The sequence below is a fragment of the Cotesia glomerata genome, linkage group LG10 (genome assembly GCF_020080835.1).
Source record: "Cotesia glomerata isolate CgM1 linkage group LG10, MPM_Cglom_v2.3, whole genome shotgun sequence".
NCBI lineage: Eukaryota > Metazoa > Arthropoda > Insecta > Hymenoptera > Braconidae > Cotesia > Cotesia glomerata.
The window spans coordinates 6,289,519-6,315,814 of NC_058167.1; the positions used below are offsets into that span (position 1 = coordinate 6,289,519).

At 28.0% G+C, this 26,296-nt stretch overlaps 2 protein-coding genes across 12 annotated transcripts in view; both read right to left on the reverse strand.

Annotated features, from left to right (window-relative positions):
• Positions 1-930: 930 nt before the first annotated feature.
• Positions 931-13,118, reverse strand: LOC123272571 (disks large homolog 5). Of its 7 annotated transcripts, XM_044739449.1 has the most exons (12): positions 13,012-13,118; positions 12,194-12,333; positions 11,702-11,719; positions 10,864-11,011; positions 10,069-10,417; positions 9,526-9,945; positions 7,612-9,417; positions 6,411-7,506; positions 4,925-6,097; positions 4,618-4,847; positions 4,291-4,510; positions 931-4,203 (listed from the first exon to the last, which is right to left on the reverse strand). In XM_044739449.1, the coding sequence occupies exons 2-12, from the start codon at positions 12,234-12,236 to the stop codon at positions 4,097-4,099; spliced, it is 5,610 nt and encodes a 1,869-aa protein (XP_044595384.1). In that variant the 5' UTR covers positions 12,237-12,333; positions 13,012-13,118; the 3' UTR covers positions 931-4,096. The 7 variants fall into 7 exon arrangements, with proteins under 7 accessions (XP_044595384.1, XP_044595387.1, XP_044595380.1 ...); XM_044739452.1 differs by having other exon boundaries at positions 7,215-9,417; XM_044739445.1 differs by having other exon boundaries at positions 6,411-9,417.
• A 4,481-nt stretch (positions 13,119-17,599) lies between these two features.
• The window catches only part of LOC123272575 (rap1 GTPase-activating protein 1-like), a 211,631-nt gene continuing 202,934 nt past the window's right edge, over positions 17,600-26,296 (reverse strand). For all 5 annotated transcript variants that reach the window (XM_044739463.1, XM_044739467.1, XM_044739466.1 and 2 more), the window contains 6 exons: positions 21,458-21,640; positions 20,751-20,989; positions 19,990-20,268; positions 19,681-19,846; positions 18,696-19,553; positions 17,600-18,253 (listed from right to left, as the gene is read on the reverse strand). In XM_044739463.1, coding sequence (XP_044595398.1) covers positions 18,092-18,253; positions 18,696-19,553; positions 19,681-19,846; positions 19,990-20,268; positions 20,751-20,989; positions 21,458-21,640 — 1,887 coding nt within the window. In that variant the 3' untranslated portion in view covers positions 17,600-18,091. The remainder of the gene's footprint in view (positions 18,254-18,695; positions 19,554-19,680; positions 19,847-19,989; positions 20,269-20,750; positions 20,990-21,457; positions 21,641-26,296) is intronic.

Sequence of the window (26,296 nt, forward strand, 5' to 3'; positions counted from 1 at the left end):
AAAGAGTTCATTTTGAATACACCGAATTGTTCTACACTGACAAAAAAGTAACTCGAGTCAAGACAAAAATCTTGTACCAAAAAAATTATTTTGAAGATACCGATTATCTAAAGTCAAGTAAAAAATTTTCTTGGTTCAATAACTTTATTTTCTTCTGACAAGCTCATTTTTTTATCACTATAAATAATTCTTCTATGAATTCTTAATAAGCTACTAAAAATTAAAAAAAAAAAATTCTTTTGATGGAAAATTATTAGTACTCCGGATCTCATCAAATTTTTTGTATGTACAAGATGATTGGGAGTTCAAATTTGTTTCTTATCATGTAAATAACGTGTTACATAAAAAAAAATTTCTTTTTATTTTTTGAACAAATGTTTTTTAAGAATTTCACATCTCAGAGAGGCATTTAAATCAATCTTGAAGAATTTTAAAAGCTTTTTAGAAGAAACCATTTTTTCACTAAATTTTTTGGGGTACCCCCTTTTGCCTATCCTCTCTCCCCTATAGAGAATTTTATTTGTGTAATTAATTGTTTCCTGAGAGATTTTTCAAATAGGTTTTTTTTTTGTTGAAGAGACATAATGAGGATTTTTCAAAATAGAGATTTTTTGAGGCATTTTAAAATGTAGACAAATATTATGTGGGTATGCATCACACCTGTTGTTATTAATCGATAATTAACAACAGCAATAGTAAGAAAGGATAATAAAGGGCCAGGAAGTTGGCGTTTTTTCTTATAACAATAAAAAATAAATAACAGTAAAAAAATAAATATAATAATAGTTAATAAAGATACTGATAAAATGCAAAATGACTTTAAATTAGGTTTTTTATTTCTACACACTATTTCCAATTTATCAAAATTTCATGTATTAATAATTATTAACAATATCAATATTATTTACTTCAATTGAAGCATCAACATTGTCGTTAAAAATACTTATATTTCTTTAATTATTAACAATTTGTAAGATTATTATACGTTTAATCACAGGACAGTTTTGCCTCCGCAGATAAAAGTTTTAATAATTTTTCTTAATTAAAAAGTAATTTAAATATTTTATAATGAACGTACATGAGGTATCCATTGGAAAAATTACAAGATATCTAGATGCAATGAATGATTATAGAGTTAATCTGTTTGATTACTTAATTATTATAAATTTGTTCAACCTTATACAACATACTGTTTTCATCTGGTTACCAACCAAGATACGTAATTTAATTTTCAATCACTTTAAAAACATCTAAATTTAATCACTTTCTTATACGGAGGAACTTTAACATTATGACAGATGTGACTACAAATTTCACTGTTAACACACCTGGTACGTTTATTGTAAAACCGATTTTTTATTAAAAGAGTTTCTTTTAAATACAATCTCAATGATAAGTACCATTAATGATTTAAAATTCACCAAAAACTATAATTTTTTGGACGAATTTTTCCATAACTGTTATTCATAAAAATAGACAATTTTATAATTTTACTAAATCGAAGAAAAAATATTTGTTTTTATTAAAAATTTTGTTACTAGTTTCAGTGCATTTAATAATAGTGTGCGATTGTCATTATTAAATTAATTTGTTAATTTGTTGTAAATCAAGTAAAAAACCACAGTTATATGAAAATGGAGTGAATAATAGTTTAGTGACAACAATAAGAATTATTAGTATTAAATTTTGTAAGTATCTTGACAATTGTCACATTGTAAAATTGCTAAAAAATTTTAGTTATACGTATATATTTATAATCTTAGAATTGTATTATATATTAAATTCAATTGATCAAGATAAAAGTAATTTCTTTCTGCTACAGCTGATAATGTTAAGCAACATTATCATTTAAAAGTGCTTATATGTAGTATCTAAAGTGCATATTTTATGTATACATATATAAATTCATATGCATTAAGTTGGACTTCACGTCAATGATTTTGGAAGTTATTGTCATATACCTAAAGAAATCAACATTAATACAAAAAAATATCCGTGTATGAAAAACATTATGAACAATCATATTTTTAAATAAATTTTATCGTGTCATTTAAAAAAAATAAAAAAAAAAAAAAACGTTTAATAAATTTTAATTTGCAAAAGTTTTAATAGAAAATAAATAAAAATTTTTTTATCACTCGAACAAAAATAGTAATAATATGGTGTGAAAATTTGCATGGTTTTCGTTGATATTATATATTTCAACGAATCGAATATTGAAAAGAAAACATAAAAAAAATAAAGCAGGAAAACAATTTTTTTACGGCGTTATGATTGTTGGATTAAGATTTTAGGTATTACAGAAATTCGTTTTTGTACACATTCAAAAGACATTTAGAGGGTGCATAATCCTTCGAAAATTTCCAAAATCATTGAAGTAAAGATCACGGTTCATAATATATCTGTATATTAGGTATTTATGAATTATTATATATCATACGTCGTAGTATTGCCAAAAATCGCTAACAGCGATAACAATTATTGCATCTCAGTTGATAGTTAATAAATATATTAATATTCGAGGAAGCTTAATGGAATTCTATGGCAATATTGTAAAAACTTTTAATAGGTATCACAGTAATTGTGATTAAGAACATCAACGGTATCACCTTTATCCTGTTTTAATTGAACAACTTTGCTTTAAGTTTAATTTTATATAGAAATAAAGTTAATGATTACACTATTATAAGTCGATAACGATAAAGTTTGTAAAGAATACATTTGATTTTTAATTGTAATTTTACACAGTAATTTCAATACTGCCGACAATTTTTGTATTGATATGTTACAATTGCACTAATTCTTTGAAATCACTGGATAATCGTACATGTATTTTTAAAATTTTTAGTCTTAATTAATTAACCTACATTAAATATTGTCGCCTAGATTAAAAAATTAAAAAAAAATATATATTTTATAGGATGATAAAATATTTTTATAATCGATTTGTAAAATTTTGTTGTCTTAAAAAAAATTTTTTTTCAAAAAATAGAGAATATGATAAAACGTATTTAAAAAAATGAATGACTCTTATTATTGATAGTGTAACAATAAATATGAATGACAACAGAGAGTCGATTCATTCAAAATATAATTCCATTTGCATTAGTTACTAAAAGTGCGTAAAACAATTTATTTCATATGACATACTACCTTATATAATTATAATTCAGTAATAACCCTGTTTACGTTGATCCCACGTTAAAATATTTTAAATTTCTAAACATTTTTTTTTATTCGAATTCGTAACGAAAATTCTTAAACTTTTTTTAACTTGAGACGTTTTTCAAGAAAGTATTATTTATAAAAAGAGTTAAGTTATTTACAATTCTCTTAGTCAATTTCACGAATAATATACGCGAGTTTTTTTTTATATCAATTCCATTAATTATATTCATTTTAATAAAATTAGAAATAATAATAATTATTGTGTTAAATATATTGTTTATGATATAGTTTGAGTTGTATGTTCATCAGAAATCATTTTCAAAAAATACCCCAAAAAATTTTCAAGTTTCTAGAATTTTCTAGACTCAAAAAACAAGAATCAGCATATGCTTAATATAAGTAGAAATATTAATAATAATAATATAATTATTTCATAAAATGTACAACCTACCAATGAAAAAAAATATTCAAAACCGGACCTTATGTTTCAATGATTCCATATGTAATTAACCTTTACTCTTCGCTATTCATGTTCGAATTGAATGTAAATTAATAATGAAATAATAATAATAATAAAGTTAATTATAACTGGCAGTCATTTCAATACTATATTAAATATCATTCTACTAACTAAGTTATCTCCAACAAAACTGTAAATATATTGGACTTGATATAACAAATTATAAAACATGGTACAATAAAATCAAAAAAATAAATTCCATAATATTAAGTAATAAAAATCAGGTATGGTTAGCTTCAAAACTGAGAAGAAACCGTGAATAAATAATATGAGAAACGATAACATTGAGTTAGTTGACATATTGAAAAAAATGTGATTGTTTCTCTTGAATGATATGTGTCAGGCATAGGGGGCCCCCTGGTGGATTTAGATTGACTTCCACTGTGGTTTGTGGGGGCCCCTTTGATGTCAAGTTTGTCCACGAGGTACCCAAAGTGCTTTACTTTGCTCTTCATCAACAGCGGCTTTCACTTGCGTACATATGTATGCTATATTTACACCAGCAGAGATAACAGCTGTAACATTAAAAAAAAAAATCAATTTTCATCACCAATAAAAATATTGTTAGAAAATTAATCAATTATTAATTTTTTTTATCTTACTAGAAATGTAATGACGATATTCAGCCTCTAATTTGAGTGCATGTTCATACATTTCCTTTGCTGCTTTGGCGCTTACTTTATCACTAGGATATCTCGAATCTTTAACTTCTTTTATTTGTTTCGTACTCTTGAACTTTATTAACAAAACTATTGGATAAATTTGATGCCTATGAAGACGTTCTATTGAGGCAACAGATATGTCCAAAATACAATGGGATTTCTGCATAAAAAAATAATATAATTAAATTTTAATTGTTTTTTATTTATTTTTTTTTTTTTTAAGTTAATTAAATTCCATAAAATTAAAACTATTTATTGTTTACTTACTTTAACACATATTTCTTTCACAGCATCTACAGTTGTACATTCAAAATAACTTCCTTTTTTTCTGTAATCAACATATTGAAAATCTCGTATTCCTTGTTCAAGAGTTGCTTGTGAACAATGCATTGCTTCTGGTATGCATCGAATAAACTCTCCAGGAAATTCTTGAAGTAATTTTGTTGTTACACATTCATTTAATGGACCAATAATCAATACCGGTCGCAATGTTGGATCTAAAATAAAAAAAAATTATTTGAGTAAATAACGAAGATGAAAAATCTTGTTAAAAAAGTATTGAAATTTTTGTTACAATCTAATCTCTCAACACGTTGATAACTAGCTGGTACATTTTCTTCATTCAAAGTTCCACTGTCACTGTACCATCCAAGGTTAACTCCAGTAAGCTGTGAAAGTTCTTTACTATCTCTACTTGACGATCTGTGATGCTTTTTCCGTCTAAAGAAACTTCTTCTTGCACTGGTAGTACCCCGCCTTCCTGTATCAGTTTCTAAGTCACCCAGTGATCGTCTTAACAATAATTCTTCTTCAATTTTAAATTTACTCGGTATAATACCACATTGTTGTCTTCTACCAGCTTTATCGACAAGCCAAGCTCTCCAATGTCCTGGAGTTCCGTTAAACATTGTATTATCAACATATAGAATATCATCTTTTTTAAATCGTAATTGTAAACTGTCACCAACTTCACCTACTCGATCAAACATTGCTTTGACATAGAAACTATCACCGGGTTTGTCTTTAACTTCGTTGTACCTTTCCGGCATAAACTGAGCAACGAGAGTGACTTTATCAGCTGGCCGTGCCAATTCAAGTGCTGCTTGTTCTGCAGTTGCTTGTCGTAAATCAACACCATTGTATTCTAAAATTCTATCACCGGTTCTTAGTCCAGCATCTTCAGCGAGACAACCTGGTTGTACTGAATGAACAAAAATACCAACACCATTACCACCAACCAAAGAAATTCCAAGATTTGAACATTTACGTGTTTCTATAAATAAATATCGAGGTTCAATAGTTGGTGGACTTTTTTGATTTTGTTCTTCTTGTGTTGGACTTCTTACTGTAGCATTTTGCCGTTGCAGTGTTGTTACCGCTTGATTTATTTGACTTCGAGTTAAAGTATTACCAGCGCTCCGTAAAGAATCAATTGTTGCTGAATTACGCAGCTCAGGTTTTCTTATATTAATATCTAATGATGCTGATTGTCGAATTTCTCTTTCACGCTCTTGAGTTCCACGAACTTCCATTGAAGCTGAACTTCGAACTTCTCGCTCTCGTGATGGTGGCATTAAAGTGTTTATTTTTTCTCGTTCAAGTTTATTTGGTTCAAGAGTCTCTAAAGTTGTTTTTCGAGGTGCTTCAGGACTGTTGCAAGGAGTTGGTGATCCACTTCGACTAGCACCTTCCTCTCCACCTGCCTCAGAAGAACTTGAAGTACCTGAACCTTCAAGCTCATTGTATTCTAATTATACAAAAAACAAAAAATTATTTCATTAATATAAATTATTTCAGAACCGATGTAAATTTACTATTCACTTATCAACTGTAATTAATAGCTGTATCGTGTTTAGTTATTTCTTTTTTTTTTTGCTTTAAAAATTGTGAACATAATTTTTATCGATTCTGATTCAATAAATAAAATTAATAAGAAAGTGGAAAAAAAACTACTTGTAAAAATGTTAATGATTGGATTAATGTTAAAATAGTGCTAAAAAAAGTTAGTAAAGAAATACTTTGAAATTTTATTCTCTCCCACAAAACTTGAAGATACTCACTATCTGGACTGTACTGGACCAACATCGTGATAGAATTACCACACTGTCTGAGTACATGTGCAGCTAATTCGTAAGTAGCGCTTCTCATGTTGATACCACAAACCTCAAGAAGTTGATCTCCAATTTGTAATCCAACTTGTGAAGCTAAACTGTGTTCATTAACGGTGGAAACAAAGACACCACCACTGTCTAAACACGAGATTTGAATTCCAAGAGGTTCAACAGATTTATCAATATGGACTCTTCGAAGTTCTCCTGGTGCTGGTCGTGGTTGGGTAAAATAATCGGGCATACTAGCTCGTTTTACATTAGAATTTCCCCGTACAGCTCCTCCTCCGTTAGTACCTCCAATACCAGGACTCAAAACTTCAACATGAAATGTTGGCATAGGACTACCTCGTTCGGATGTTCTTTCAATACTACCCGTGGATAGTTTTCCAACGCTACTTTTAGATGTAACACTAGGATTTGATGGTATTCTAAACCTCTGATTTTCTTTTTTCCTCGGAAAAGTCCCTCCTTCATAACCATGAGTGTATCCAGGTAAATCATATGCGATACCTGCAGGATGCCCTCGAGATTTGTGATAGTGCAAGTCTACAGATGGTGTATGTAAATGACCAAATCCTGGTTGTCCAGGACTATAAGGGGGCTCAAAACAAAAAGATCGTACATCTGGAAGTCCAATGAACTCTCCAGACTGTGCGGAAGGCAAGGACGGTGGCGAGGGGTAACGAGACGGCAAAGAGTTTTGTTGGTGTGGATGTGGATGTGAGTGCGCGTATGGGGGAAACGAAAAATTACCAGCAAGCTGTTGTCTTGGCACACTTGAGGAAGATCCTGAAGTCGTCACCAGGGGGTACAGTTGAGAATGAACGCGATTGTGCTGTAGAGCGTCTGACTGATTTTCATGACTACCTGAAGTATACGGCTTTTGGGTACGTCGTTTTGCGTGACCATAATCTGGCTCTCGACCTGTTGATTTTACTGAAAAGTCCATACTTGTCTCTGAAGGTGCATGAGATGAGCTTAGCCGACTCTCCGTAGTCTCGAACTCCGTCGAAGGCTTCTTGCTGTCCAGTGACATATCCTTAAACTGAACAGCAGGAGAAAATGATTTCTGACCAAAAAGTTGACCAGATTTACTTAAATTTGAAATTGGGTATTCTACGGCTTTATATACTGTATGACGATTGCTTACGTTTGAAAACGTTGAGAGCGGAACCGGGTTGAAAGTACGGTTGTAATTGAAGCTTTCGTATTTGGGTGGATGATTTAAAAGTACACTCAATGGAAGTCGTTCTTTTGTTTTTCGAGGTTGAAGAATCGTTCCAGTACCATTTTGGATTAAAGGTCCACCACGAGCTTTTGGCCATGTACCTCCATTTTTCTCAATCTTCTCAATTTTCTCAGTGCCTCTTCGTTTACTTCTTTTAAATACTCCATTATTTGTTTTTTTATGATAGCTCTCAATGACAGAATCGAGTTCAGCAATGGCATCTTGTTCTTGTTCAAATGTATTTGGACTTGAATTTCTATGACGCTTTTTTTTATCATCTCTATCTTTACTGTGTCTTCTACCGGTGACAATATCTATTTTTTCACGGAAATTTCCCCAAGCATTGCTTATTCCGCTGGATTTTTCACTACTAACTGATTTTGATACTTTATAGATACTTCTATCACCAAAATTGGACGCAATATAACGTCTTTCATAATCATCTGATGTTGCCTTTAACATCATTCTCTCTTGTTCTGTTTGTGAACAACTATTTACCATTTTTTGTTTATCAGAACCAAAACTACTATCAATAGTATCAGTACTCAGTATTGATGACAAGGCTATTCCCTTCAAGGTTGTAATCGTCAATACATCAACGGAAGTGTCATTTAAAATAGACATAGCCTCGTGAGTTGAAGTTACACCCTCCATTGGTTTACTATTAATATTTAAAACTCTATCTCCAGCAGCTAAATTTCCATCTGTAGCAGCCAAGCTACCTGGTGAAATTTTAGCAATGTAAATTCCAAGCTCTAAAGATATACCATGCGGTACAGAACCAATTGGTAATTGAATTGTTCTCAATGATCGTCGAGTAGTTCTTCTTCTTCGAACGGTTAATGTCACCGATGATTCTACTGCAAAATCACGCAAATTTTCTAAAATTCTTCTCGTCGATTCAGTAGAACAATCAACATTATTAACACGAATAATACAATCATCAACTTTCAATTTTCCATCTACAACACTTCCGTTAGTTACTTTAGCTACATAAACACCAGTATCATTAGGATAGTTTGGATCTTCGCGACCACCAGCAAGAACAAAACCTAGATCTCTTTCATCCTGACAAACTCTACCAAAATCGATGGGAATTGAAAGAATATCCCACTCAGCCATACCATCATCATCATGATATTGACTTGATCGTAACGAATGATCACCATTTTCTATTTTTTCTTTCAAGTCTTTCAGCTCTCTAGATGCTTCATTTCGCTGTTTTTTAATATCATCTGAATCACGAAGAGCTCTAGCGAGTGCGGTAACAGCCTGATCTCTTTCTGCTCTTAATGTTTCGCACGTAGTTCGCATACTCTCCCGTTCTAATACTATTTTATCTCTTTCACTAAATGCCCAATCACGTCGTCGTTTTGATACCTCGGCTTCTTGTAATGCTTCCTCTAATTCAGCTTGCAAAGTATCCACAGATTTTCTTAATTTATCTAGCTCTAAATTGGCTTGATCTAAATTGTCCATTTGTTCTTTCTCACGTTTGGCGTAGTTTCGAGTACTAGTCTCTCTCTCAATTTCTTTATTTGAATTATCTCGTTCACGATTATGAGAATGAAGTTCTAATCTATTGTTGTAATCTCTACTCGAGTCTTCTGAATAATCACCAAATTTATGTTTTAAGTCTTCACATTGTTGTAAATATTTATCACGGTCGAACAGAGCCGATGATATCTCTTGTCTTAATGTCTCGATTTGAAATGAAAGTGTTTTTTTCTAGATAGAAAAAAAAACATAAATAATGTATTTATACAAATAGAGAAAAATATCATCAGTTAATGTTTTAATAAATAAATTTAAATAAACAAAAGAGGAAAAAATTACCTCATCAACATGTTGTTTATTTTGATTTTCTAATTTTGCTATTTTTTCATAAGCTTTTGTCAAATCATCCCCAAGCTTTTCCATCTCTTTATGAACAGTGTCCCGTTCGCCCATTATTAACCTATACTCTTGTAAAGTTGAATTTCTTTCTTCAGTTAGACGTTTTAAATCTTTACTAGCTTTTATGCGAAGGACCATCCCTTGATTAACTTCCTTAACCGCTTCTTCATGTTGCTGTTGAAGCTTTGCCAATGCTTCGCGGTATTCATTTCTTTCACGCAGGGCAATATCCCATTGTCTTATTGCGGCTGTACATTGTTGTTTCAATCCATTTCTTTCTCTAAATGCATTATTACGTTCTTGAATAACATCATCATGGTCTTTTTTCCACCTCGCTGCTTCTTTTTCAATTAACTCCAACTATATATATAAAAAAAAAAAAAAAAAAAAAAAAAAAAAAACAGCAATAATCTCATTATTAAACCTATCATACCAATAAAATTATATAATAATGAATATATATTCTATATTATTTATCAATACCTTATTTTTAAGAGAAGAATGTGCTGATAAAAGATCATCATGTCGCTTTCTTAAAGCATCATATTCATCTTTAAGAGCTTCATACTTTCTCAATACCGATAAATAGTGCTGATTAATAGCATCACTGTTTCCCGAATCTACAACAAGGCATTCTTGATTCTGGCATCTCAATTCAGTGACTTCCTTCTGCAGTGCTTGAACTTCACGATCAAGCCGCTGTTTGTCATTGATAAGGTCACTATATTTACCCCGAAGAGCTGAAGTTTCTTGTGACGTTGCTTCCAGCTGATTCATTGCTGCAATATGTTGTCCTCGATAATATTCCAACTCTTTCATAGTATGTTCATTCCTAATTAAAATTAAAATTATTAACAGTGTGATAGATGGTAATCGACCTTGTAATAAAAATAGATTATAATTATAAAATAATCCTACGCTGCGACGAACCTTCATTTGACAGCTATACTATTTTTATTTTTAAAAATCAATACTATAGGGTATCAAGAGCCTCGAGCCCCATGAGAATGTTGTTAAGTTTGCAAATAACGTGACATAGTTAAGCGGTAACACATAAACTCAAGATTAACGTTTATTATAGGATTATATAAAAAAAAAAAAAAAAAAAAAAAAGAAATAGGTCAAAAGAACTGATCAATACAGTATAAAATATGAGAAAAAAAACTTTACTAACAAAAAGATATCACAGATTGTTATTGTTATTATTTTTTTTATTATTTTAAGTTAATTGATTATAAAATAATGATAATTCGAAAAAGAAAAAATAAACAAACAAACCGTCTAACTGTATCTGAGTGCTTATGTCTAAGGAACTGGAGTTCGTGCATAGCTTGATCACATTGTGCCTGCAATCCGTCGTAATCGCTACGACATTCAGGACCTCCCACTGGACTTCCAACACTGCCGTAGCCTCCACTATCCCGTTCTGAAAGTCGTGCAAAACAAGAATCGAAAAAAAAATGGGGATAAGATATACGTACGAAAAAATAAATTATAAGATCTGTTTAAGAAGTTCTTCTAAGATAAGATAAACTAATAGTTTAGTTATTAGGAAAAAAAAATATTTTTTTCTGTGATCTATACTTTTTGCAAATTTATTTCATTAACACAAAAAAAAAAGTACGGGGTAACTTTTCAAAAGTCTTAAACATAAAATTGAAATTTTTCAGCAACAACATACAATTTGTAATTTCAAATAAAATACAGTTCATTAAGATCTTTTTGATTTTTATAGATATTTGTTGAAGTAACTAATCTTAGAAAAATAAAGAAAAAAATTTTAAAGTAAATTTGATCAAAAACTACCGAGTAAAAAAATAAAAATGCTATGCATTGCACACAAAAAACAGTGTTTGAGAATATAATAAAATATTAAGTGGTGAATAACTAAATAGTTAAATAATAAAGTGATTATAATTTTGGTACCGCGACAAAATATCCCCGGACATAATGTCCTCGGTGTTAGTCTACTTTCGAATAAACACACACTAAATCCATGATAAAAGGGCACAACACGGTCAAAAGGTGTTGTGATATTTTGTCTTAAGGAGATCATGTCGGGGATATTTTGTCGCGGAACCATAATTTTTCAAATTAATAACAATGTAAATCTTACCAATATTAAAGACTCCATCTGGAAAAATGAAAATATTTTTACAAGCTTGACAGTAAATGATTTTATTCTAATTATTTCACGATGTATAAAATCAATACCCTAGTAATGAATAATAACAAAAACCACTGTAGCATAAAAAAAATAGCTTAATATTTATTATTTGTTTTATCTTATTATTATTATTATTATTATTATTATTATTATTATTATTATTATTATAATGATGATAATAATAGTAATAATAATAATAGAGAAAAAAAAAACAAAAATTCAAAGTAGATTTATAAATAGAAAACTAATTGTTACCGAAAGAAATAAATATGAATCTTATAAACATCTAGCTTTCACTCAGAAAAGAAATTCAGTTACACATGGAAGCACTTGGGTTTTTTCCATTGCAAATTAGATGTAAAATTAAAAATTTCTCATTAAATAAAATGAAATGAAAGTAAAAATAATAAAAATATAGATGTGTATAAAATAAATATTTACCGCTACTTCCAGCACTATCTAGAGATGATGTACCAGAAGCCATAACTTTGGTCCCCGTTACTTCACGTCGCCCCTTTGTATTTGGGCTTGAATATTTTTACCATCGGAATTTGTCCAGCGAATTGTACACTAGATTTATCCTGAAAATTTATCAATACGTAATAATTAATTTTTTACGGTAGAAAGAGTCCTTTGTTATAATATAAAGTAAAATTCAACTACAATTATTACAATGACATTTCTCATTTTAATAAAATTCAATGGACACAAGAGAATAATTCATTTTTATCACAGAAATTCTTCAACTGAATATAAACTAAACAGGTGGACGTATTTTATGTCACAATAAAATATATTAAAAAATTATATGATCTTTACAATTTAGATATTTTGTTTAAGTTGGTGGTATTTAATATAAGTCAAATCAAAGAACTTATGTTTTCCGAACGGTTCTATAAGTCTGCTTTTTCATCTCGGCATATTCAATGGTGATGTGCCCCGACACATTACCGAAAAACATTAATTAATCACAATTTAGTATTAATTTTAATTATTGAATTTGCAACTCAACACTAATTCATTTTTTTTTCAATATTTTATATTCATAAATAGTATTCAGTTATTTTTTAAGAATGTTTTTTTTTTTATTTAAATATATAGTTTTATCTTAAACTTTTACACTAAAAAAATAAACATACAAACATAGTCGACATTTAATTATAATGAAATATCATCGCAACACTTATCACAGTTGTGTTAACAAATTATTTTTAAACCATTATTAACTTAATCCGACAAAAAATTACATCTTGACTTACCTACAGCACCAACTAGCCTGACAATTAGCCATTTTAATCCACAACATACGAACAGTACGCAATTCACTCAAAGCTTAAAGGCAGCTTTCTATATAGCGTTCACTCTGAGGTTCTGAGCGTTACGTCTACCATATACCACATGATCTGCTTTTGAATTTTACTGTTGAGAAAACTACCAAAAGTTATTTATATTTTTTAATATTAAAAAAATCATTATACTTAAATTAACAGACGTTTGATAAGTTTTGTGATTTTTATTAACAAATAAACTACTAAATACTTTAAATGCAAATTTTTTAAATATTTATTTATTAAATAAAATTAAAAAATTGTCAGAAGCCTGCTGATTTTAATATCCTAAAAAATCACCATCTTTAAAACAATTAAACTATATAAATACTTAAGGTACCCCGATAGCCAGCGCTTTCTCAGTAAGTGTTGACTTCCAGCAGTTACGGTTAATTTATACATCAAGTTGGCGGTAATTCTTCACTCAACAACAGTTGTAAGCAAATTGACGGAAATCTACGGCCGCAACTTGAATACAAGTTAACAATCAAACTTGTAGTTAAATTTCCTTTCAACTTTACTACAATTTAACGGAAATACTTGTACAGTAAGTTTTGACGTCTATTTGCAGAGTAAGTTATAGGTAACTAATAGGTAATCGCTCGCTTTGCCAACTCTTTCCGTCAAGTTTGCTTCAAATTGCGGACGTAGATTGACAGTAAGTTATATGTAAGGTGGCTATCAGGGTAGTTGTAGCGTGATAGGCATTTCAACAGAAAATTATGAAATTTACCACTCGAGTGGTACGGAAGATTTCATACTAACTTTACCATCTCTCTATACCTCTACGTGTAAAAGACGCAATTTCGAAAATTAATTACTTAAAAACGGTGCGGTCAATTGATTTGAAATTTTGGTAGTGAATTATTAATATATTTATCTTTCAATAAAAAAAATTTCATAATTTTCTGATGAAATACCTATTACGCTACAACTACCTTAAATCTGTTAAAGTTAATCGCTTTATTAACGATAAAAATAAAGAAACTATTTATATCTTAGTAAATTCAAAAAAGTGTAGAGGATTCTTTATTTTAAAAATTATTGTAAAGTCCTAGAAAAATCAATGACTATTTGAATTGTTGATGAAAAAAAAAAAGTAATAAAATAATACTTCTATTTTTGTTATCAAAATTATAAGTAACATCAATATTATATATGTGTAATTAAATTACTTACAAAGGAAAAAAGTTTTTTTTCTATTTCATCATAGAAAACTGGAAAGAATTAAAAGAATAGTAAAATTTTCTTAGTTTTCTAAAGTGATTTTCGAAAAGTAAAAAAATAGTATATTACACCCTTTGGGAAGGAAAATAAGAAAAGCCTCAGATCACATGTAATTGTTGGCCGAGGCGAAGCCGAGGTCAACATACATGTGATCTGAGGTTTTCTTTTTTACTTCCTAAGGGCTGTATACTATTTTTTTGATCGACGAAGGCGGAAAGCGGCAACTTTATTTAGCGCAGCGGGACGAAAGTTGCCACTTTCCGCCCGGAGGGCAAAAAAAATGATTTTTTGAATCAAGCAAATTTTTTTTAGAATTTCAAACAGTGAAAATCGAAATAAAAACCACTTGATTGAAAGAAAAATAAAGAATAAAATAATTAATTTAAAAAAATGCATTTACATATTATATATCAGTCACTTCCACTAGTCTTTTATTGTTAAACAAAACTATTCTATTCTATTAAAAAATATTGTTATTTATTCTTTCCTCTTTAATAATACAAAATGAGTCAATTGATAACAGTTGAACATAATAATTATATTTTTCATGATACCTATTCGAGTTCATTAGAAATGTTGAAAAAAAATTTCTGCCAATACCCATCATGAGCAGTCCAAGTAATAAAAATATACAGCTCTAAAAAAAAACTTCCATAAGTATGAGATGATTAATATATTTATTAGGAAGAATCCGTAAATACTTCAAGTATTCTACCTTAAAAGTTAAAAAAATTTGGAGCGATATTTAACACTAATGTAAAAATTAGCAATATTCTAACATTCATCCAACTATTTGATAAAATTGATTTACGTATTTAGCTTAAAATTTCATTAGAATCTTGTTTTTCTCACCTCCGGGCGGAAAGCGTCAATTTTCCTCCCGCTGCGCTAAACGAAAATGCCGCTTTCCGCCTCCGTCGAGGAGAAAAATAGTATACACACCACGGACAGTAAATAAGAAAGCCTCAGATCACATGTTTATTGACCTCGGCTTCGCCTCGGACAATAATTACATGTGATCTGAGACATTTCTTATTTTACTGCCCTAGATGTGTAATATACTATTTCAATTGCTAATAGTTTTTGATTATAGTATATTGTGTGACTAGGGATGAAACAAAACGATTTCAGACCAGAGTGAAGTTGCCTGCCCGAGCGAAGCGAGTTGCCTGGCATCACTCGGTCTGAAATCGTGTTTCATCCCGCGTCACACATTATATTTTTCATATAAGTTGCATTAAAAATGCTAGTTTCAATGTCTGGAGCCAACCAGAACTAGATAGTTTCAGACGAACAGCGAAAATACCATTTTATTATGAAACTTATAATAAAATAGAAAGTAATAGTTTATTTTTTACCAAACATTATTCGTAAATTGACAAGTTTTCTTTTATCATTCTTATTTATGCTTAATAACAGAATTATGATATGTCAATACAGTTAACGGTTAGAATGACAATTATAAAGGTATAAAATAAACAAACAATTGATAGGATTGAAAATAAAGCTGCAACTTCACCTCGCGGACAGAAAATCGTCATTTTCTGTCCGCCGGGAAGAAATAATTGATACCTGCCCGGCACAGTCGCATTGGTCTGAAATTGTCTAGTTTCGGTTGGCTCAACAGGCATTGAAATTCACATTTTTAATGCAGGTTATATGAAAAATATTTTATCAGTTCAAACAAGTGAAACCAAAGTTAATTGTTAAGTGATTCGGATACAAGCTCTAACGTTGGCACGAGAGGTTTAAAAAAATTTTTTTCAAACAATCAAAAACAACTATACACTTCCTCCGTTTTATTAAATACAGATGTAGTCTTCATGTTATGGACATTGAAGTAAATATGTTTGTTTGTGATGGTATGAGGTACAATGGAAAAAAAATAATTCAAAAAGTAATTCATCTATTATAAATGTATACATTTATGGTGTAATATACGTCTATTTACAAAGATATAATTTATTTATACTATATAGTTTTACTCTTCTTTTTTTTTTTTGATTATATATAAACAATTTTTTTTTTTTCAACAGTCATACTTGTCATAAAATATTATAGATTTATCTCATTTGATTTCGAAAGGCCAATAATCACGATATATACTTTGTTGTTTTTTACGAAGAGGACAAGGCAAGCCTTGCTACTAACTATTTGTACATAAGTTCTGTCTTGACTATTTAGATGATTTATCTTTTTAAAAATAATTATCTTATAAGAATCCCTGTTTAGAAATATATTTTACGAGCATTTTTTAGAACTTATTTTTTTCATTTCATCATCAAATTTGTTATAATCAGACTATTACGAATGATTTGGTGTATTAATACAAATGAAAAATTATGATTTTTATATTTGTAGACTAACATAAATAAAATTATATACTTGCAAATTGAAATATAATTTACTTTGAGGCAGTGGTATAATTTAATATTTTTTAAGTCACTAAATATATAGAATGAAATATTTTGATAAAAAATGAAATAATAAAATTTTTTATTTCAGTTGTGAAAATTAACATTAAAAATAAATATTTCATGATTTATTTTATAAATAAAACAACCGAGGAAAAAAAATAACTAAATAAAATAAATGGTTCAAGTGATTATGTAAAATATTGAATAAATGATACATGTTTTTATCTGTTAAACTTTGGTATTCATAATGTGTTTAAATAAGTTGACAAAGCATTACAATAAAACTTTCATGTTAAACCTCTTGATATAAGAATAAAAATAATACAATGGTTGTTTTTACACATTAATAATTTAATTTATAAACATAATGTATTAATCTGGATACTTATAAAAGTAAAAAAAAAAAAAAAAAACATTAAGTGTATAATACTAATCAAATAAATATTTGAACCATATACTTCTGAATACAATAATAACAGAAGCAAATAACTTATCAATCGATTCATTAGATTATTATAAAAAATTTGGTTTAAAGCTTAAATACCTATATTATACTATAAAATTAAATCTTTGAAAATGAGGAGCATATTTTTTAATAATTACGAACGTTTTTTTTAGTAAAAATTTCGCTTTTTTTTAATAATTTTTGGAGCGTAAAAATATTAAAAGCCATTTTACATTTTTTCCAATTGACTAAGTCGTAGCAATAAAAGTATGTCAAAATATAAGAGACACCTAAAGAAAGTAAAGTAATAGTGTTAATCAATACTATAAAATGTTTTAATAACAAAATAATCTGATGATGATACTATGTTATCGTACATTTTTATATTTTAAAAATTTATTACTATTCTATTAATTGTTTCTTTACTTTCATCTATTCTATTTTATTTCATTATATCTTCAAATTTCAACTAGTTTCGAATCTATGCCAAATTTATTGAGGTTTTTTTGTTTTTTCAAACATTGACTAAGACAAGGGCGTAGATTTATCATAATACTAATAACAATAAATAATATGATAAATATTTTTTCTTCCATTTAAAAATATCAATCATTTTTTTACGTTCTCTTAATTTTCTTATACTATTAACTAATTATCTCCGAATATTTTGGAGATCATGCGAATACTTTAATTTAAATTAATTAATCATAATAATAATAATAATAATAATAATAATATTAGTAATACAATAATAGTGATAATAATAGCAATAAAAATAATAATAAATGTATCGTATTTAAGCATTTAAACTGTTGATGTAAATATCTACTGATAAATAAATAAACTATCATTATTGTTAATAACAATAAACAGTGATGGTCTTATTGCTGAATGAAAAGAATATAAAATAAAATAAAATAAATTAAACTGTAGGTGTCGATTGATTATTGCTATCCAATGGATTACTAGATGAGCATTCTTTAAGCATTGCTCTGAGTCGTAAAATTTCTTTGGACGCAGTCGCTAAGTCGGACTGTAATTGCATTTCTTTTTCACGAAGACGTTTAATATCTCGTTGGCATGTCTAGACAAAATAAAAATTAATTTTATTTCAAGTATCATTTTATAAATATAAGTTGAACTATAATTACAACAGAACCTCTATAATTTAAACAAATAATTCGAGCATTAAGCCCACGAAAAAAAGCAAAAATTTCTTATTCGTATTTCGGTGATATATATATATATATATATATATATATATATATATATATATATATATATATATATATATATATATATATATATATATATATTAATTTTTCGCGTTTAAGAGTAATTAATCTCATAATTTTAATCAGATCAATTTTTGATCTTAAATAAAATTCGTTGCCAAATTTTCAACTTTAAAAACCTTCTTAACTTCAATCATGATTAGTAAGAAACTTGATAACTCAAATTTTTTAACGTTTTCTTTGAATTTTAGCTTATTGAGGTTCTACTGTACCAATAAAATATAAACTTACCACATTCTGTCTTAACAAGTCCAGCTTGTCGCATTTCAATCTAGTGACTTCTTGCCGTAAATTTTCCGTCTCATTAGCGCTATTTTTATTATTATTATTAGTTTTAGTAGTTTCATGTGTTTCAGCAGAACTCATTGACTCTAATCCAGTATCACTATCTGGATAAACAGCTTGATCGAGTTCTAATTCACTATTTAATGAACTGTCATCACTTTCAGATACTATTCTATGAGTAACCTCTGGTTTCTCAGATCTATCATCACGTTTTCTTATATTTTCGTGAGTAAGACGTGGAAAAGTAATGGTAGGACTTTTCTCAATTGTCCCAACACTGTCATTTTTAACTCCGGAAGTCAATTGTATTGTTGTCGACTCTCGTTTATCTATTTCATCTTGTTGCAAAGTTGTCAGGCTACTGCTGTCTTGATTATCAGTGTTTGATAAACTACTATCCTGACTTCCTAAGCTCGGACTTGTGCGATCAGAATCTCTTCTCAGAGTTAAATCAGGAGATCCCAGAGGACTAGAAGGTTCAATATTACGTTTACCACCAATCTTTGATGTTGATTGTCGATTGCTAGGTGGACTTGGTTCAGATTGGCCCTTTTTAGCTAATTGCTGAGGTACACTTTCAGTTGAGGCATTTCTTACTCGTGAAATTAACGCTTTGCGTACAGTATCAATAAATCTTGAACCACTGCCACTGCTTCCCGAAATCGGGGTGTCACTTGTCGTTGGACTAACTGGGCAAGTACCTGGACCAGAAACACTAGGACCAGATCCAGCTCCTAAAAATTCGCTTGTTTTTGTTTGAAGTTCGTCGACCAACGATTCCAAAAGTGCTGACCGCGTTCTCAACTATACAAATAGTACAAAATTAATTTAATTATCTGTGAATGACTATTTAATTTAAACAGAGTGAAGTAATGTTTTAAATGACTATATAATTTAGAAAAAAGTATTAGAGTTTAATGCGGCCGCTCACCTCTAGTTTCGCAAACTTTTCTGCCTTATAAGCTGCATTCTCTGCATTTACTAGTTTTGTAAGCAAAAACTCTTTGAACTCGACGCCTCGGAGGAAGACCGCAGGCGTTGGTAATGCTGGTCCGAACCAAGGTACGTCATCCCGTGCAGTAATACTTACTTTGTATCTAAATAAATAAATAAATAAAATAAAAATATTATAACTATAACTTGACTACATTTGTTTGGTTTCTAAAAGTATTCACATTACAAGCACTTTTTTCCACTAATCTTTCTAAATAATAGAAACAACATCATAAAAGATAAATACCTTGTATTAGGCGTGCATGGATCGATGACTTGAACAACAATGAAGGCATGAAGAAAGTGGCTAGCAATCATATCGGGACTAAAAGGAGTCGGTTCTTCTTGAAATATTATTGCTACGATATCGTTCCCTATATGTCGTTTACGTTGAAGCTGCTGAGAATCACCGGGACTATAGGGAAGCATCGAAGCTACATGAAAAAGTACTTCACGACCTCTAAATATTTCGTAAACTGCTGAATCACCTGTTTGACCGTGTCTTGTATCTAATCCACCACGATATCTAAAAATAATAATACAAAAAAAAAAATAAGTAAATTAGATTTTACATCCTGAATTTTATTTCACGTCTTATAAAAAATTAAATTATCAATTAAGAGTTTTTAACGTTTTTTGAATGCGTAATAAAAAATAGAAGAAATTGTTTTTCTTTTTTCTTCAGTTAATTTAATTTGTTTTAAAGAATTTGTTTAAAAATTTGTATTTGTTGTACGAGGGCAACAATAAATAATTCATTTGCTTATTTGTGTATAAAAAAGAGTATCGAAAAAAAGAACCATGACTTGTTTGATGGTCTAACAAATTACAGTTATTAAAATATCACAAATGCTAAAGAAAAAAAAATTACAAGTTACTAAAGAAGCGAGATAATTTAAATCAATTTTTTCTTCTCATTTATTGAAAATTATTTATGTAAAATATAATATTAAAAATAAAATGACTCGAGTGGAGTTGGGAGTAAAAAGATAAAAATATATAACTTACCCTTTATGATCTTTCAGATCAATTTTTTGTCCAAGTAAATCTAAGAATTCTTGAAATGCCGGTGTTATTTGACGATTACCAAATAATTGTTCTTCAGTAACTTGTCCTGCTCTCTGATGTAATACACCAAATTTAAATCTGCTAACTAGAGCATGTTCATCGTATCGGGCAATCAGAGTTCCAGCTCCGGAACATACTATGGGCATCAATGTACTGACATTGAGGCACTCATTAATTGCCTGTTAAATTAAAAATAAGTTTTTATCAATCTTCATTGTGTTATTGTACATATTATTATGTCATTGTGACGTTCTTTTCCTTTTACGCATATAAATAGTTATTACGTCTTGATAATATAATCAAATCTGCATAATAAGTGTAAAAGAGATAAAAAAACTAATTAATTGAAAAATTCAGTTGATGTAAATAATTAATTTTTTCATAATAATTTTTCAACAAGTAAAAATAAAAAAAAAATTAAAATAAAAATAGATTTTGAAAATTTTAATGTTTTAAATTATAAATTTTCTCACAAAAATCAGATAATTATTTATAAGTAAATTGCTTAAATTAATTATTTTGCAGACTTGATATTGATTAATTGATTGTTGACGATTTAATTATAATTTTTTCAATTTCAATTTAATTAAAATTAACTTAATTATAAGTATGTGTTGTGGAAGTGAAAAAAATTTTTCTTTATATACCTTAACCATTTTAGAAGGTGATGGATTAGGTTCTAAGTTAATGGATGGTACTAATTCGTGAGTTGATCCAGATCTAATCCGAAGTAACACTCTCCAATGTTCTTGCCCAGCAACAGTTTCTGCCTTCATTGATACCAACACTGGACCATTTTCTGAGTCTCTACCAACAAGATTTACATGCTCCTGCAAAGAAAAAAATTATTTATTTGTATATATGGTAAAATAAATAACTCAAATAATATTTTCGAGGAATCAGTTTTCGTTGAAGCGAATGGATAAAGTCGTGAAACTGATGTTATCGGTGGGAAAAAAATTAAAATATAGTATCTTCAGTATATTCTAATTTAAACAAAAAATTTATCTTTATCTTCAAATTCAAGTTTCGCTTTGATTAAATGTTGGAGGAGTGAATATAACAAAATATGATAATGATGATAGATCTTTTTTTTTTGTAGTTTTATTTCTTATGAAAAAATATTTTAATAATTTCGATATAGTAAACCGTTAACAAATTTTTTAAGTTTTAAAAAGTATAGGAAAATTTTTCTCTTGTTATTCAAGTGGTGATACTGATTAAATAAATATAATTATTTAAAATTTTTTTTTTCTTAATGTATAAAATTGTTATTGTTAATTATTTCTCATTGCTATTTGTTCTCTAAGAGACTGTTTAACTGGCCATAAAAATTCATTATTTGTCAGGTAATTCAAAAATAAAACTAAAAATTTGTTTGAATTACTAAAACAGCGATAAAAAGTTAATTTTTTATTTTATATAAATAAAAGAAAAATCATAAAACAAAGATAATTTAAATAAAATATTAAATGGAGCAATTTATTGTAATAGAATTAATGAATAATTAGCAAATAAAAAGAAACTGCACAATTTATACACAAGTTGGATACTTTATCATCAGACTGTGTAACCTCGATAGTGTACCGAGCGTACCTGTGCAGTATCGTTGACAATAGGCACGCATATTGCATGCATACGGCTCTCTTAAGTTGGCGGGGGGAAATTAATTTTTTGCACTTTTTTTTGGCTCTATCAACTGTTCGTTAATTGTTCTTCATTGTTCTATCAAAAATTTTTTTTGTTCGTTTTTTTTTTTTTTTTTTTTAATTATAAAAAAATTGACCCTCAAGTTAGCACAAACTATAGATATTTTGATGTTTTTTTTTTTTTTCTAATAGTTTAGAACTATTCAATAACTGTTCGTTCAAAATAAACAACTGTTCGGCTTTCATTATCCTGTAATTTAATAATTAACTTTTTTTTATAAATCTTAATTAAATGTTATTGCGCATGCGCAGTATCAATGCGCATAGTTCTCATAAATTATGCGCGGCCTATTTGAATTCGATTCAAAGAGACAACACAACAATAACAGCAACAACAACAAAATCATCATCATCATCATTAATAATAATAATAATAATAATAAATATCATTCGGCAGCCTAAATGGAATTTGATGTCTTCTTTAAATTTCATATTTTAAATTCTGATAAAAATGTTCGTAATTATTGATATACAATATTTTTTTCTCCTTTTCAACGGAGTTCTGTGATTACATCTTATGTAATTGAGTAAAAATAGAGGAACTGATAAAACAATATTTTTAATTCATTTAAATCTTCGTAGGTAGATGTTGGTGAAGATCTGGATCTTCTTAAATCTTCGTTCATAAAGAAAACGGTGATCGACGTAATTCATTGTAAAATTCATTAAATCATTCGAGAGAATAAATATTTTTTTTTCATTAAATTCACCTCTCTATAATCTTACATTTTAAGTTAGTCATTATGATGTAAAGTATGTCTTCAAAAAATTATAAGTAAGATAAAATTGCCACCTACAAATACAAAAATGTTTTTCAATTTATAAACATACTTAAATATATAAATAATAGATCTTTATAGATAGATAGATAGATAGATAGATAGATAGATAGAAAAATTTATTTGATCCTAGAGTTCTAAGCTCCTTCAGGACCATCAACAATACATAGAGTTAATCATTTACATGTATACATTTGATACAGTGTTTTTAATACAGTTTGAATATTTAATATTAATTAAAAAAGTAAGGACATATTAATTTTTAAAGTAGTAACATATTAACATAGGAATAATAGTATTTACATAGATTGTAAGAAGAAGTCATAGCAAGCTTGTTGAAATTGTTCGAAATTGTCAATTAATGTAATTTTAGCCGGTAGCGAATTCCAATTCAATTAATACTATCAAAATAATTTTTTTTACTAATACCTCACGATGATAAAAATAAAGAATTATCTACTGTTTATAAAAGTTCAGTGCATCTAAATAAACTATTAGTAAATCGAATAACTGAAAGCTATTCGATCGCTACTAAGAAAAAAGTTTTGGACTGAATGCTCAGATGTTCTGATTTTTGAACCAAATCATCCAATTTTTCGCCTTTTTGTAATACTGCTTCTAAAGTGTTATGCTGAAAATAATACGAGAACATTATAATTTACTATAGCTTTTCAAACAATAACTTACTTTTTGAAATTTTTTCAATAACATACACGTATGATTTTATTTTAATCCCTGATATACTTTTTATTATGATTTTTAAATTATAAATATTTTTAGATTGAAAAAAAATTAGAAATCTCCAATTCTAATAGACAAATTAAATTTGCAATTACTAAAAAATTAATAAAATGTTTCTTTAAATAAAAATGTTAGTTTATGAGTACGAATTGCTATTAATGACTTCGCTAATCTTTGAGCAACAAACGTCTTGATTAATTGTCTAAAACATTATATATCATTTAGGGCCAATTTTTCAAACAGGGATAAAAATTTTATCCGATGCTAAAATATACCTATATATATATGTCAGATATATAAATATACTGGCAATAATAATTTTATTTTTATCCCGGATTGAAAAACCTGTCCTTATTGTTTTAGAGTCAATCAGTAAAAAAAAATAATTGAATCTATTGATAAAATATTATTTTTTTATAATAATGTTTCTTTGAAAATTTATTATCAATAACTGAATTTATCATACACTATATTGATATGAATATGCGTTCTTTTTATAATAAAAATAGTATTTACATCTAAAAAAAAAAAAGAAAAGTAGTATTTATATGTTAAATTATAAACATATTTATTTTATTTATTTATTTATTCAATTTTAATGCCAAGGCAATAGCCGAATGGCAAAATTATACATTAGTTTATAATTAAATAATAACATTATTTACTTTTTATATTATCCGTGATGTCAAAATTAAATCCATTGGTATAAAAAAATAGTTGATGTTCAAATACTGTGTCGTTAAGAGTTATTAAATTTGAAGAGTTTAGTACAATCGTTTAGTACAAGAGTTTTTGTTTTCTCCAGTTATTATTTTTTTAATTTTTCCTTTATGTTATCCTTAGCGACATCAATCCCGACATCGTTTTATGTTTTAAATCTTTTTTTTTCTTTTTGTTGAGTGTCTCAAAAGAATTAGATTTTCAAACATTATTAAAATTAATTTATCGTCAATCTAAGACAATAAATAATAATGAGTGTAAATCTAGCAGACGACCTTAATTAATTTTCATAATTAACAAAAATATGTAACATATTATTAAATTGAAAAAACAAAAAATGCGCATTCAGAAAATTAAAAAATCTATCTGAGCATTTTTTTAAATTAAGGTTTTTTTCATTAATTATGTATTCATTTGTTATTAAAAATTTCATCAATGTCTGGTAGATTCACACTCATAGATAATAATAGAAAAAATAAAAATATCAAAGAATATACAATTCTTCAATAAAAGATAATTTATGCAGAAATATTTTATTCATTATAATGTAATTAATGACCAAGGATTTCACACTGAAATTATTTAATTATAAATAATTAGATACGAAGCCGCATAGGTTATGGCAGCCACGTGGTTGTTTTTACTTTATATAGAATAACTGATTTTCCAGTTCTAAACTTAGCTAAATATGTAAATATTGTAGCTATTTAAATTACTATAATCAAAACTTTGAAATATATTGGTCATATATTTGAATTATAAACATTAATTAATATTTATATTAAACACAATAGGCAGAGTATAACTACGCCAATGATTGAAACAGGTCATTCATTTAAATTTTCGTACGTAGTTGTAAAACTACGTTATTTCAAACAATAAGTAGTCAAAATTATTAAACACCAACTTAACTATTAGTACCAGGAGGAAAAGTTATTACTAATTAGAAACCTTGAAAAAAATTCTTAGAAAATCGTTTGATAGCTAGATAATAATTAAAAAGCAAAATATCAATAAAGGTATATTTTCTCAAATTTAAATACTTAATGTAAAAAAGTTTTACTTATTACGATTAAAGTGATACGTGTTTTTTTTTAGTATAAATTATTTCTTTTACTTTTGATTAAATGATACGCTTCGTAGGTTATAGTTACCACGTGGTTATTTTTTTATAAATATATTTACCAGATTTAAAATGAACTAAAATCATATTGTTACTGACCACTTTTAGGAAAATAATCAAAATAGACATTTTCAAGCATTAAGTACGTCCGTCTAATTTGTAATGATTAATATATAAGGTATATCTAAATAATAATAATGATTAATATATTAGGTAGAGTCCTAACGACGCCTGTAAATAAAACATTTCCTACAAATCAATTCATTAAATTTTGCATGATAAATTGTAAAAAAAAATGTAACATTTTAAAAATTTTTGAGATACTTTGAATTGTTAAAATTTTTTTAAAAGTGATTTATTATTAGAATTTTTAAACGTAAAAATTAATTAACTTTTATTGTGTCCATCGAAGAT

What these genes read in the sequence shown, in the direction of transcription:
- LOC123272571 (XM_044739445.1), bottom strand. Translation starts at nt 12,236, where the DNA reads ATGGCTTCTGGTACATCATCTCTAGATAGTGCTGGAAGTAGCG. An exon ending in GGTCCAGTACAGTCCAGATA is followed by an intron (nt 6,098 to 6,410) that starts GTGAGTATCTTC and finishes TTGTATAATTAG; the next exon opens with AATACAATGAGCTTGAAGGT. An exon ending in ATATCGTCATTACATTTCTA is followed by an intron (nt 4,204 to 4,290) that starts GTAAGATAAAAA and finishes TTAATGTTACAG; the next exon opens with CTGTTATCTCTGCTGGTGTA.